The sequence below is a fragment of the Paramisgurnus dabryanus genome, chromosome 4 (assembly GCF_030506205.2).
Source record: "Paramisgurnus dabryanus chromosome 4, PD_genome_1.1, whole genome shotgun sequence".
Lineage (NCBI taxonomy): Eukaryota > Metazoa > Chordata > Actinopteri > Cypriniformes > Cobitidae > Paramisgurnus > Paramisgurnus dabryanus.
Genome location: NC_133340.1, coordinates 21806387 through 21819583, shown reverse-complemented (window position 1 = coordinate 21819583; position 13197 = coordinate 21806387). Strand labels below are relative to the sequence as shown.

At 39.3% G+C, this 13197-nt stretch overlaps 1 protein-coding gene across 1 annotated transcript; it reads right to left on the bottom strand.

The window, feature by feature from the left end:
* Positions 1–1049: 1049 nt before the first annotated feature.
* cc2d1a (coiled-coil and C2 domain containing 1A) lies at positions 1050–11071 on the bottom strand. Its single transcript, XM_065274388.1, has 29 exons — positions 10903–11071; positions 10351–10429; positions 10093–10237; positions 9248–9354; positions 8899–9126; positions 8499–8811; positions 8298–8407; positions 8140–8212; positions 7942–8049; positions 7641–7768; positions 7483–7555; positions 7274–7401; positions 7078–7189; positions 6809–6981; positions 6562–6684; positions 6424–6482; positions 5628–5744; positions 5447–5520; positions 5305–5363; positions 5174–5225; positions 4923–5022; positions 3944–4034; positions 3687–3860; positions 3521–3576; positions 3368–3440; positions 3040–3160; positions 2678–2754; positions 1992–2039; positions 1050–1720 (listed from the first exon to the last, which is right to left on the bottom strand). Exons 2-29 carry the CDS (start codon positions 10405–10407, stop codon positions 1682–1684), a joined length of 3018 nt encoding a protein of 1005 aa, XP_065130460.1. The 5' UTR covers positions 10408–10429; positions 10903–11071; the 3' UTR covers positions 1050–1681.
* Between the last annotated feature and the right edge of the window lie 2126 nt (positions 11072–13197).

Sequence of the window (13197 nt, the reverse complement as noted above, 5' to 3'; positions counted from 1 at the left end):
ATGCATCTGTACAGTGATTGCCTTTAGTATATGCTGAATAATGCTAAAAACTTCTGTACATGCTGGAGTGACAGAGAGGGAGGCAAGGGGTTCAGACAGCATCCCAAAAGACCACAGAGGGCTGAATAAACAAGTTGTCATGGAAACCAGTCAGCTTTATATCTGGCTTTTAAATGAAAGCAAACAAACAAACAAACACCCCCATAAAAGAGTTTATATAATGACTGACTGCATCACGCAGCAAGAATGAAAATACATAAATGTGGATCTGAGCTGCACAACGTTCCCAAAAACCTTTCCAAGTGTGAAAACGACAGAGTGTGCAGGTCTGAGGTTAAAGTTGATGACCTTTCAACTCTGAAAAGAAAGAAAATGAGGCCGCTTTCCTTTAAAACAGCAGATCTCAGATTCTCACCCCCCCCCATGCGCCAAGACAAAAGATCTTCATCTCAAATTCACTCATGCCATTACTTCACTAGACTGATCAACACTCCCTCCTTCTGTCTTATCAAGCACACCTTCCCCCACCCCAAAAATAACCCTGCTAACAATGAGCTCCTGCATAATGTTCTGATCCGAGTTCACACGGCTGAAGTATTCGAATAATCCCTGATCTTCACCATCTAATACAGTCCCACGCAACTTCCCTGGAGTGCCAGATTATTCCCATATCACAGCCGTGCAGCGGTATTATCCTAATCTGGGAATACCATAGCACACAGATTACTGTAAAGAGCAGATTAACAGCACTTATTTGGGGAAAAAAGGAGGGTAAAGAAGGGAGTGTGAATGAGAAAACATAAAAAAGGGGTTTAAATGAAAAACATCAAACACCATTTTTGTAATATTAGTTACATGCATTGATCTGTGATAAAGTATTTGTTTGTCCTGTAACTCTGCTTTTTGAGACTGCAGTCGGTCATTTTATCAGATATGATTTACAGTATTCTTATTTACAAACAACCCAAATGTGAATCACAAAATGTTAAGGTCATATTTGCAGAAATGAATACATTAATTATATTTTGTATACAGAAAATGAAGCCAACTTTTTGGACTACTGGTTTTACTTTTATTATAACAATTAAGCACATTTCCCTCAAATCCCTATTAATCATTTAGTTTCAATACAACACTTGATCTTTAAATAATTGAATAAATATTGTATTTCACATTATAGTAATATGAATGCAATTTTCTTTGCTTTACAGTAATATGAATATGGTGTTTAATTGTTCTTAAAACAGGCTTACTTTGCTTAATGCACAATATTATCAATGTAAATTATGACCTGGACATTTCTGTGTTTCATATTCAGCTGACATCAGATGCCTGTAGTGCATGATTGTTCTTTATGTGTTCAAAACAAAAGAATAAAATCAAATAAAGATGAGATCAGAGCAGTGCTGATCAGTCTGATCTCACTTTTAAACATTCAGATGTCTCTCCTTTCAAAAGAGAAATCAATGGAGCACATATTAGTGTTTTGATGGTTTAGAGACAATGCAGAAATACTAAAGGTTTCTTCAGTATGTGTGTGTGTTTGTGTAGTAATGTTGTGTTTAGTTGCCGTCTGCAGTTAAATTACATCTGTCATAATTCATTAATATTTTTATGAAACTTAAAACATATGAGGACTGCTTATGAGTACAATTTTCCCACAGACAGACTCAGCGTTTCTTCACTCTCTGACGGCCCGTTTTTTTCTGACTGACTCCAGCTGTGAGAGAGGGAGATGAGGATAAAAAAGTTAATATCTTCAACGTGTCCGTGTTAAAGAGACAGAAACACAAAGAAAAATAAATAGCATTTGCAGCTTGTCTGTCTAATGTGATCTTTTCTGAGAAAAATAGAATAGGTGTTAAAAAAGGATTTCATTTATCTTATATTGGCTAGATGGTGAAAAGTCCAGTAGCACAATGCAGTCAGAACATAGTTTTTTTCACAATGATCAGGAATGTGCAGTAAGAAAATATTTTTTTGATATTCACCTCATTCTCTACCATCCTCAATCGGCCAAGAGCATCTTTTGCTGCGTCCTGAGCAGAAAAAAATAGTTTCCTCTTCAATAAAAATGTTTTAGCTGAACAACTACAGTATACAGTCATATCTCAGAATAAGAATGCAAAGTAGGGCTGGGTATCGATTCAGATGTTCCAGATCGATTCAATTTCGATTCACAAGCTATTGAATCGATTCGATTTCGATTCTTGGTTCGATTTCAATTCTTGGACTGTTTTTTATACTCGATTCTCAATTCAACTCAATGAAAATAGATTTAAATACTATATTTATAAAAAAGAACAGTGAACATAAGTTTACAAGTGCGTAATTAAAATAAAAAAAATGAAGAGCCACAAACCTGTATATTAAACTATTTTATTTTAGGTACACTTAAACAGAACCCATCTCTAATTTTCAAATGCATACAATTATGTTAAATACAATACAATTTTGATGCAAGATGAAAAATGTATGCTGAAAAAGTCGCATTCCTTGATCAAACAGGTTTAGGTTATTTCATAAAAAATGTATTTGTGGCCTTTGAGAATTGATTTTGAATAAAAAATTTTTTTTTTGCCCAGCCCTAATGCAAAGGGTGTATGAGTGTGTATATGATTGTGTATATATGAGTGTATATGTGATTGTGTATATGAGCGTGTGTTTGTGTGCTCACCCTGTTTCCTTGGGTGGAAAACTTCTTCACCGAATCTGAGAGACCGTGCTGAAACTTTCGCAGCACATTTTCATATTCTGAGACACAGGGAGAGAAAAATAAAGATGATGGATTATGTGTATCTTTAGAGTATTTCTCATCTCTGCTGTGAATAAATATAAAAGGAAGACACAAAATTGGATTAAAGAAGCACAACTGTGTCATCTGTCTGAACTTCTTATTGGCCAGCAGAATTATGAGTCACTGCAGCAAAAATGACGTCACTCTGGCAAATGCTTTCATTTTCCTCTACCTGAGTGTGTGTTTGTGTGAGATTGTGTGTGTTTGTGTGTGAGAACGTGCATGAATGTGTGTTTGTGTACCCGTCAGCGCTGCAGGATTTTTCTCCAGGTATGATTTCTGCCACTGCAGTCTCTGACAGATCTCCATGTGCTGCTGGATGAGTTCTGATGGGTCTCGTCTGTTCTTTTTATATTCACTAATCTAAAAAGAGTAAAAATTAATGACACATTCTTCAGTGTCTGTATAAAAACGTCTTGTATCAAACCTGTCCCAATTCAAATCAAACTCTGAACTGAGAGTCACTGTGCAAATTCAATGATTAGAAAGGAAACTCTAGGATTGTTTTGAGCTTGTTTTACAAATTTCAAGGACAGATTGCGTGCCACAGATGAACTGAAACACACGTACCTTCCACTCCAGTCTTTCTTTGTCATAGTTGAGCAGACTGAAGCTGTGCATTTTAAACTGTGGAGGAGATAAGCTGAAAAACAATCCAAGAAACATCAGACACACACAGACAGGCACACACATGTATGTAAGTAAGGCGAATTTAGGTACTACCTCGGTTTGATGTTCCTGTCATGATCATTTCTGGGTTTGGATCTTGGAGAAGGAGCCTGCGGGAATACAAATAATTATGCAATCTTTGAGCTTTACTGACATCACAAATATTCTCAACATTAAAATCAGATATTTGTGTTTTATTCTCTACAAGAAGCTTTCATACCCGTTCTTTCTCTCTATCTTTTTGTCTCTCTCTCTCTTTCTCTGGCGAAGGGGTCAGCGGGTCGATCACAAGCCATTTCTCCGTCACTGGCTGCAGCTGAGCTCCACCCAGCGGCTCTCGGATCTTCACGCGCACCTCCAGTTTCCCTCCGGTTGCCTTCCGCCCATCCAACACCTGCATCAGTGATGCACAAATACACTCACGCAACACTAGCGACTGTATGTGTGTACACGTGTGTGCAAATGTGTATCACTCACGTCTATAATCTCTCTGATCTCACACTGGTTCTCCAGCGCTTCCAACTTCAGCTGAGCATTTCCCACTACTTTATCTGTTTTAAAGAGACCACTGCACACAAAAACACAGATAAAATTACTATAATTATCATTACTATTGCTAGTGGATAAATGGTTGTGTGAATATCAAATCCATGACCATTTCATCCCAAAACCAAAGCAGAGAAATAATGAATTACAAGAAAATAAAGCTTTATTTGGATAATGTTTTAATTTCTCTTGAATGTTATGCATTCTGGCTTCATACATTAAAATGTTATTTTTTATATTACTATTATTCTCAATGTAATGTAGAGATGTGCTTAAAAGGGACTTTACTTTAATGATGTAAAAAGTATTCAGTGTCCCCAGAGTGCATGTGTAAAGTTTTAGATAAAATACTATATAGATAATTTATTATAGCATGTTAATATAGCCACTTTGTATGTGCGAGCAAAAATGTGCTGTTTTGGGTGTTTCCTTGAAAATGCGAATTAGCTAATACAAACACTGATCACCATAATGGTGGTTTGTTGAAATTGAAACTCAATTGTGCTGTCAATTATTATTTCCCTTTCTCTCTGCACTTAATGGTAGTGATGTGGTTGGATAGTCCAGATTAAGGGGTAGTATGACATCACAAGGGAAGCCAAATTTTAATGAGCTATTTTTTTCACATGCTTGCGGAGAATGGTTTACCAAAACTAAGTTACTGGGTTGATCTTTTTCACATTTGCTAAGTTGAAAGAAGCACCGGGGACCCAATTACGGCATTTAAACATGGAAAAATCAGATTTTCACACTAAGACGGTCTTAAAAATAATGCTGCGTTGTCAAACGTGCATGCAACATGAATGCTTTTAAAACAGGCTTCATGCAAAATAAAAAAATTTGCTCTCGGAGTGTAATGTGACCTGCACATGTTTTCATGAGATTCATCAGATGTTTAACAGATTCTCACCCTTTGTGTATGACCTCGAACTTGATGCCTTTGGCTTGTACGACTCTTTTAAAGCCTCTGTGGTCTCTCTTAATGTTCAGTTTGAACTGCTCCTTAAACTCTGCAGACACATTCATATATTTGTATGCTAATGTTAGCATTTATAAGGCTCCACTTTTAATATAACACATGCTTCATAGACAATATACAGCTAGACTGATTGCTAAATGTCAGAACAGAGCTGAAGTATGTGTGTGTGTATATATGCGCACCTGGACTGTTGGTGTTTCTCACAGTGCTGGTTTTGTCTCTCTGAGCTTCCTCCTAAGAAAAACACAAACGTAGTTAGATCACAACAGCGCGAACATGTGTGTATGTGTGTGTTATTAAAGGTGCGTCATACCGCGCTAGGGAAAGGAAACTCGAATCGCACACTCGCATCCAGATCATTAGCAGAACCTCCTGGATGAAACAAGATTAGAGACTGATAAACACACCCGCATACACAAACCCACATAAACACACAAACTCACACATACACACACCTGCAGGGGCTGACAGGTTGATTCCTCTGACAATGATCAGCAGCAGGTCATTAGCAGTCAGATTAGGAAAGATCCTACAGAGAGAGAGAGAGAGAGTGAAAAAGAGAGAGAGACATTAAACAAGTGTAATGAAACACATTTACGGTCAGATGTGAGTGTGTGTGTGTGTGTGTGCTCTTACTTGATAGTGTTAAAGGTTCGCTCCTCAGTGTGATATTTAGGAACTGATCTCCCTTTTGCGTGAGCTTTCTTTAATATGTCTATGTTGGTCATGCACTCTTCAGCCAACTTCTCGAACCTACACACAGATACACACGGCTTAAATATCAACAAATTCAACCTTAAATGGCACATATTTAAAGGTGCAGCGTGTAAATTTTAGTGGCATCTAGTGGTGAGGTTACGAATTGCAACCAATGGCTCACTTAACTGCTCACCCATCGAGATAGAGAAGCTACGGTAGTCACCACCAGACAAACATATAATCTACGGAGACAGCTTCGTAAAAAAAGTTTGTTCGTTAAGGGCTTCTGTAGAAACATGGCGGCACAAAATGGCGGCTTCCATGTAAGGGGACCCTCGGTATGTAAATAAAAATGTGTCATTCTAAGGTAATAAAAACCTAAGGGTTCATTATGAAAGGTCTTTTTACACCCCTGATAATATAGTTTTGTATATTATTTTGCATTTCTTTTTTTTTTTTTTATAATTATTTTTTGGCCATTTTTGCCTTTATTGATAGACAGTAGATTTTTTAGAGATGACAGGAAAGTAGAGGGTGGAGAGAGGGGTATGGGATCGGCAAAGGACCTCGAGCCGGGATTCGAACTCGGGTCGCCGGAAGTGCGTTTGCACCATATGTCGGAGCGCTGCCCACTACACCATCGGCTCCTGACATTATTTTGCATTTCTGTCAAGAGATCCTTATAAAAATTACACAGAGCACCTTTAACATCAACATTCATCTTAACACACACCTAGCAGTTTCGCCCACATTCCCCATATGAGTGAACTGCTGAGAGTAGGTCAGACATTTCTGCAAAAAAAAAAAAAAAAAAACGTTATAGAAACGAACAGAAAATTTTAACCATGTGACACTAGTAGCGAGTATAAACCTCATGCTGAAGTCTGAGCTGTTCCATCAGTTGAGCGTATTGATCGGCAGTTCGAGGAGACAGAGCGGACGATCGAGACTGAGACAGCCTGTAGTCTTCCTCGCTCACTGGAGCCGCTGGCACCTGGAAATATTACAGATTGATATCACTGCGGACGCAACAGACCAATCACAATCGAGTACTCCAGAGAGCCGTGCAGTAAGGGAGTTAAATCAGACACAGGAACTGATTACACGTGTACACGAACCTTTGTGATGTCAACAGGAAGTCCTCCCTTGGCAGCAGTGATCATGTGGTCCAGGCCTTTAGCGTTTCTCAGGTGCTGCGCAGCCCCCTGCATGTCCTTCATCTCTTTGGAGCGCAAAGCGGCCTTCACGAACTGCTGCCTGCGCACCGTCAGGAAATCCAACTGCTGCTGGGCTGCAAAAAAAAAAATGAATTGGACACATTAAATACACAAAGCTACATAAACTTCTTGATAAAAACTTTGCTTACAAATGGTTAAGTAGGTACTACCTTTCCCACCCAGTTTAGGGGGATTTGTAGTGGAAGTCGGCGTGCTGGCGGTGGACGAGGCTTTATGAGGGACGGGAGCTCTTGATTTCTGAAGAGCAGGTTGAGGTGTTGGCTACACATCATAAGAAAATACAATAATAGTGATGAGCCTCTAACAATGAAATGTGATTGGTCAGTTTCTTGATCATCCCCTGACCTTCTTTTGTGGCTCGTCATCATCATCATCATCCGCTTCTGCATCCTGATTGGCCAGTTTCATGGCGTTGTCTAGGACGCCCATAAAATTCTGCTCACCCCCTTCGGCACCCGGCAGCGGGGGACAACCTGGGATACAGACAAGTGACATTTAAAACAAGGACAGCACACATACGTCCATGGTGTCACATAGCAATAAAAATCACCCACCAGGTGGAACAGGAAGTTCTGCCAAATTCACAGGCCGTCCCGCTTTTTGAGCTTTGATGGCATCTTGGTATTGCTGAAGTTGAGGACGCAAACAAACACATGAGTCTGAAAGTATATGATGTGCTACACATGTGTTATTATGAGCATCTGTATTTTACCTTAACAATGCGCTGGTGCATGCGCGCTTTGCGATCATCTCCTTTGCTCTTGGCTGTTTCTGCTGCTTCTTTATATTTGTCCATGCGCTGCTGCAGGGCCTCGCCGATGCTCCGAGGAGCAGAGAGAGCTGCAAACATGTTGCCGTTATTAGTATGAGGACTTTTTAACTTTCATCCTCTAAACTTGACCCTTACACCAACGTTTGGGCATGCTGACTCATTTTGCATGTTAATTGTGTTTGTAATGTCACGTTTGTCTGCTTTTTGTCTGCATATTATGGCTGATACAAAACACTCTTACCCACGACTGGGGCGGCAGTGGGTGTAGCAGGAGGGGCGGCAGTGGGTGGAGGGGCGGGAGGTTTAACAGATGACTGAGGGGGGTTTGAACGTGGGACTTCGACATCTCCTGTATGAGCGAGAGAGAGAGATTTCCTTAAGACTGTATAAACTTTCAGGCTAAAAAAGGAATTAGATGATCTGTAATGTCAATACGTACCAGGAGGGGGCGGCAGTTTGTTAATATCTACAATCTCCCCTCTGTCAACAGCCTCAATCATGGGGTCCAATTTCTGTGCAAAACAGCAAAACATTGTTGTGTTTATTTACATTTTTTGTGACCTAGCTGATATATTGGAGCTAAACTATTACACCTACTTTGGCGATGAGGTAGAATTGTTTGGCTTGGTCTGTGTTACCGCTTTGTTTGGCCTGTATGGCTGCCAGCTTATACTCTCTCTGTCTGTTTAATATACTCGCTTTGATCTCTGTAACACACAGATATGCATACCACTTATACTAAGATTATGCACAGATATGATGATGTGTAAAGAAAGTGTGAACAGTTTTTGTGGGTACCCGAGTGCTGAGCGTTAGGCTGGCTGGGCGTGAGGGGTGATATGGCTGGTGTATCGGGCGTAACGGCTGTCGATCGCTGTGATGGTGGTTGCAACAGCTGAGGTTTAGGCGGGGCGACCGGCTTGTCTTGAAGCATGGGCTTCTGATTGGTCATCTGCGGTGGCGTATATGGCGGGGCAGGTTTCTCCTGCTCTTCGACTGGCTGCGCCTGCGAGGTGGGGGCGGGTTTTCCACCAGTGGCCACAGCAGGAGGAATCTCATCTTCGTTGATGGGTTTCCCTTTTTTAACGGACGTCAACATAGACTGCAGTGTCTGAAAAACACATGAACGTTTCCCTCTGAATTCAGCACACATGAAAATGATGAGAACTAAATAGGACAGAAAGTTTGTAAATCCCACCTTCAGCCCTCGGTCGTATCTTCGTGCTTTGGTTGTCTCCCCTGCAGCCTTGGCATTAGCGATGGCTGTCTGATACATGTCGAGGCGTTCCTGCAGGCGAGACTCCAGGCTACCTGAAGAAGTTTGGGATGTGGGCGCGTTTGAGCGCTGAGGGGGCGATGGTGATGGAGGGGGCTTCCTGATCACCTCCTCCTCTTCATTGTCATCCAATACCTCATTCAACTCGGCCTGAAACACAAAACAACTAAAGTTCAAAGCTCTGCTTGCCTGTAGTGCTGATCTCAGCTACACTGCATTTAGAGAATAAGAATGAATGATCGAGTTCGGTCCTCCAAGGACAAATCCTTACTAAGAGATCAGCATCGTTCTCTAAATCACCATCATCTTCTCCATCCTCATCCAAGTCCTTCATACACAGCGCTGCCATCCGCTCTATGTGCTCCATGGGGACTGGAGCTACATGTGCACAGAAAAAAGATGACTACTGCGATTATCAGACTATATTATTGACTCAAGGTCCAATAAAAAACAACAACAAAATACAAAAATAGTGTTTCAATATCCCTAAGATTTACAAATTGTACTGTATGGCTTAAACAATGGAAAAATACTTTTGATGAGTGAGTAATCAATGAATAACTTAAATTACTAGATGTTAAGCATAACCATCAGATACTAAACATAACCATCATACTAAATTCCAAGCTTCTTTTTGCCATAACAAGTGTTATTTTACAGCAGCCAGGGAAAATCTAGTAAGATATAAGTCAAACTAAAACAAACACTGATCACCATAATGGTGAATGAACCAAAACATCAACATCTAAACCTAATAATGAATTGTGTTTTCTACAGCAATCTTTTTACTAAATATTCAGAAATAATATTTTATAACACTATAAAATGCAACGTTTATTTATCATTTACATAACAAGAAATAAAGTAAATATAGAAACAGTTGTTTTAAACATTGTGTGGACATTAAAAAGTAACTTTTGAAAATAATAGAATGTAAAATTTCTCTAACGTTCAAACAACCGTTCTTAAAATATCAAAAACTGGACACTTTTCATGTTGGCAGACCATTTTTGGGAACATTGGAAACGTTTTTAGATCTTTTCTATGTTACCCGGGACTGTGTTACCCAACATCCCAAGCAGTACATGTAGAAGTGTAGAACATGATCGTCCTTACCTTTACCTTCACCTTTCTTGCCTGCTTGTCCACCCTTTCCTCCTCCACCTCCCATCAGGGCCAGAAGCTCCGCCTCTAGCTCGTGCTCATTTCCTCCAGAGTCATCCAGCCCATCATCAGGAGCCAAATCTAACAGCAGTCCCATCTGACAATTTGCAAGAATAAGATTGAGTGACTGATTGTATCAATTATTTAAATGATGGGTTAGGGTTACTGATGTTATGTGCTTGCATAATATGACTTTGGCCCATCTATTACCTGTTTGGCCCTTGCGGCCCCCTGGCCCTTCTGCGGAGGGTTCCGGCTTCGACTCATTTTCTCTGCGGGTCCCTTAAACCTGCATAGGGCAATGAAATTTAAAATGTTGTTAAACTACTACTGCATAGGATTCAATTCGTGAGCAACAGCACAACCAACCAGACAGGAACGTGGGTGACATCATGACGCATTCCTAAAACACCTGCGTAAAAATGACGTGTATATCTAAATAAACCAAACACAGACCTTTAAAATGTGTTTAACTTAATTGGTACCTTATCTCCTTGTCAACGCCTCACAGATCTCCTAACATTACATTTGCTGAGTACGAACTGTTATATAAAGCTTTAACCTACTAGTATAAACAGATAGCAAACTAATGAACCTTTTTTAACAAAAATGGCAGTACATGACACTCTGGATATTTTTCACGGGCTGTGATTTGGTGCACGACAAAAAACAGCCCTTTATATAAAGCAGAACATAAACAAACCCACACAAGTGATTCAGTTAAGTGCTAACTTAGTTAGCAAGACAGCTAGTCATTTATACCTCGATCATATGTGTTCCTCCAAGCGTGGCTTACGGGATCAGAATTTGTTTCGTTGAGAAATATAAACTGTCCGTCATGAAGTTTTTAAACTAGAGAGTCATAAATACTGTGGTAAACACAGATCTGCAACTGTCAATGGAGACTCAGCACTTCCTGCTTTTTGCCCAGTTTCCCATAGCAACAGCAGATAACGACAATACATCGCGCTTTACGGCAGGCGGACACGCCTTTGTCCTAATTTGCATACCACAGCTCATAAATATATTGAAATATGCAGCGTTAAAAAGTTATTGTAATTGCCGTTATTTATTTTGTGGTGACCTCCAACTCGAAGCTGTTTACGTCCTTGAACTGGGGATTATGCAGTTGGTAGCTGTAAAATACATAATTACAACATTAAATGACATTTTAATGTTTCTGCTAAATATTACAGAACACAGAAAGTGCGTCAGGTAACAGTAATAACATACAGAAATGTCTTCAGTGTAAGATTGCAGCGGTCACGTGGTAAAAGTCAAGCGAAAGAAAACTCCTTGTGTACAAGTTGTAATTACGATCTCCACGAGGACGTGAACGCTTTTAAAACGCTGTAAATACGATAATTACGATATAAAGTATCCGAATGGTCAACTATTTTAAATTCAAAATGCAGATCCATGCATACAATTAACAATATATTTTTTGTAGGAATCGTGTTCTTTGGCATAGGCCTAAACTTGGCAAAACCATGGTTTGACTGAAATAACCATGTTTTTGCTCGTTTTCATGTCGTAAACCTTATTAGCAATTCATTCATTGCGAGACAGAGTTTAGTGAATTAATGAATTATAAATCAAATATGTATTTTATTATGTTTACATGCATACTTTTGAAGCATAGTTGAATATAGTAGTTTAATCTCTAATGGGTAAGTGTGTCATTTTTATGTGTATATGTTACACAGTAGCCTACAGTAGTTTCCTATAACCATTACAACATTTCTTTATGTACTGTGTTTTGGGTCTTATACCAGTAGGTTTAATGGTGTTCTATTGTTTCCCGGTCGGCAGATAAAATCCCACCAACACATTACCAGTAGAAACCATTATAGCTACCATTTAAACCAAATCCCATTAAACCCATTAGAATTTCTGTGATGTTTCTATTTTTTATCAGCAGTGATGTACATGACAGTTTAATATCTTTCAGATGCATTAATTCAATTCAATTCAATTAATGCATTATGTGCACTTCATCTTATTACATAACACTCACAACAAAAACCTAAAAAACTGATTGTGACGCTAAGTTCTCATGAGAGTGAAATCACAATGAAACCAAAGAGAGCACAGCTACTTAATCAAATGTTAAAGTGACAGATGTTAAAACTGTAAATTATTCACAACATCTGCAAAGTAAATGGATAAAAGAGGATGAGAATGCTAGGCTGGACACAAGTATAGGATGCTCAAGAGACACAGGGTGCCCAAACTCAGTCCTGGAGGGTGGGTGTCCTGCAGAGTTTACCTGCAACACCAATCAAACACACCTGAAGCTAAGATCTTACTTAGCATACAAGACATTTCCAGGCAGGTGTGCTCAGGCAAATTGGAGAATGATTAAGCAAAGGAGGAACAGGACAGCTACATCTACTGGTTAAGATTGGACTTTACAAAAACATTGACGTGATGCAATAAGATTTTTTTTGCAGTGTTTCAATGTGTTGTAGGATTTGTATCTATATGTTTACAATACCCAACAGATCATTTATTTTAGCATGTTAAAATTGCCCCTTTGTAGATGTGTCCTTCAAAATGCAAATGAGCTGATGAAATGCAAACACTGATCGCCATAATGGTTAAAATTGAAACTCAATTGTGCTGTCAATTATTTTCTCTCTCTCTACACTAAATGTCAGTGCAGTGGTTGTATAGTGCATATTTAAGGGCACCTATTTCATTGCTAAAAAAAACCTTATTTTGTGTATTTGGTATTATACAATGTGTTTGCGTGGTTTATGGATAAAAAAACACATAATTTTTACATATCGTACATTTTTGTAGCGCCAGATTTGGTCTGAATTCCTCTGACGTCAGCCGGAAATGTGACGCTCCTTACCATGTTTGAAAGATTTGCTCACAATGCAATGCTAATAGAAGTTAACTTACAGGCTGCGAGTCTGAAGCGGGAGGAATTATGATAATGTCGGTCTTTATAACATCACCAATCACAGGAAGTAAACTGTTGCCTACAATCTGTGTGTTTGTTGTAGTCCAAGAAAAGAGATTTACGTTCGTTGGAGACGATAACTTGCG

Coding starts and splice junctions, on each gene's coding strand:
- cc2d1a (XM_065274388.1), bottom strand. CDS start 10,407: ATGAGTCGAAGCCGGAACCCTCCGCAGAAGGGCCAGGGGGCCGCAAGG. Junction 6,982..7,077: donor CCCTAAACTGGGTGGGAAAG/GTAGTACCTACT, acceptor TTTTTTTTGCAG/CCCAGCAGCAGTTGGATTTC. Junction 6,685..6,808: donor TTCCTGTTGACATCACAAAG/GTTCGTGTACAC, acceptor TAATATTTCCAG/GTGCCAGCGGCTCCAGTGAG.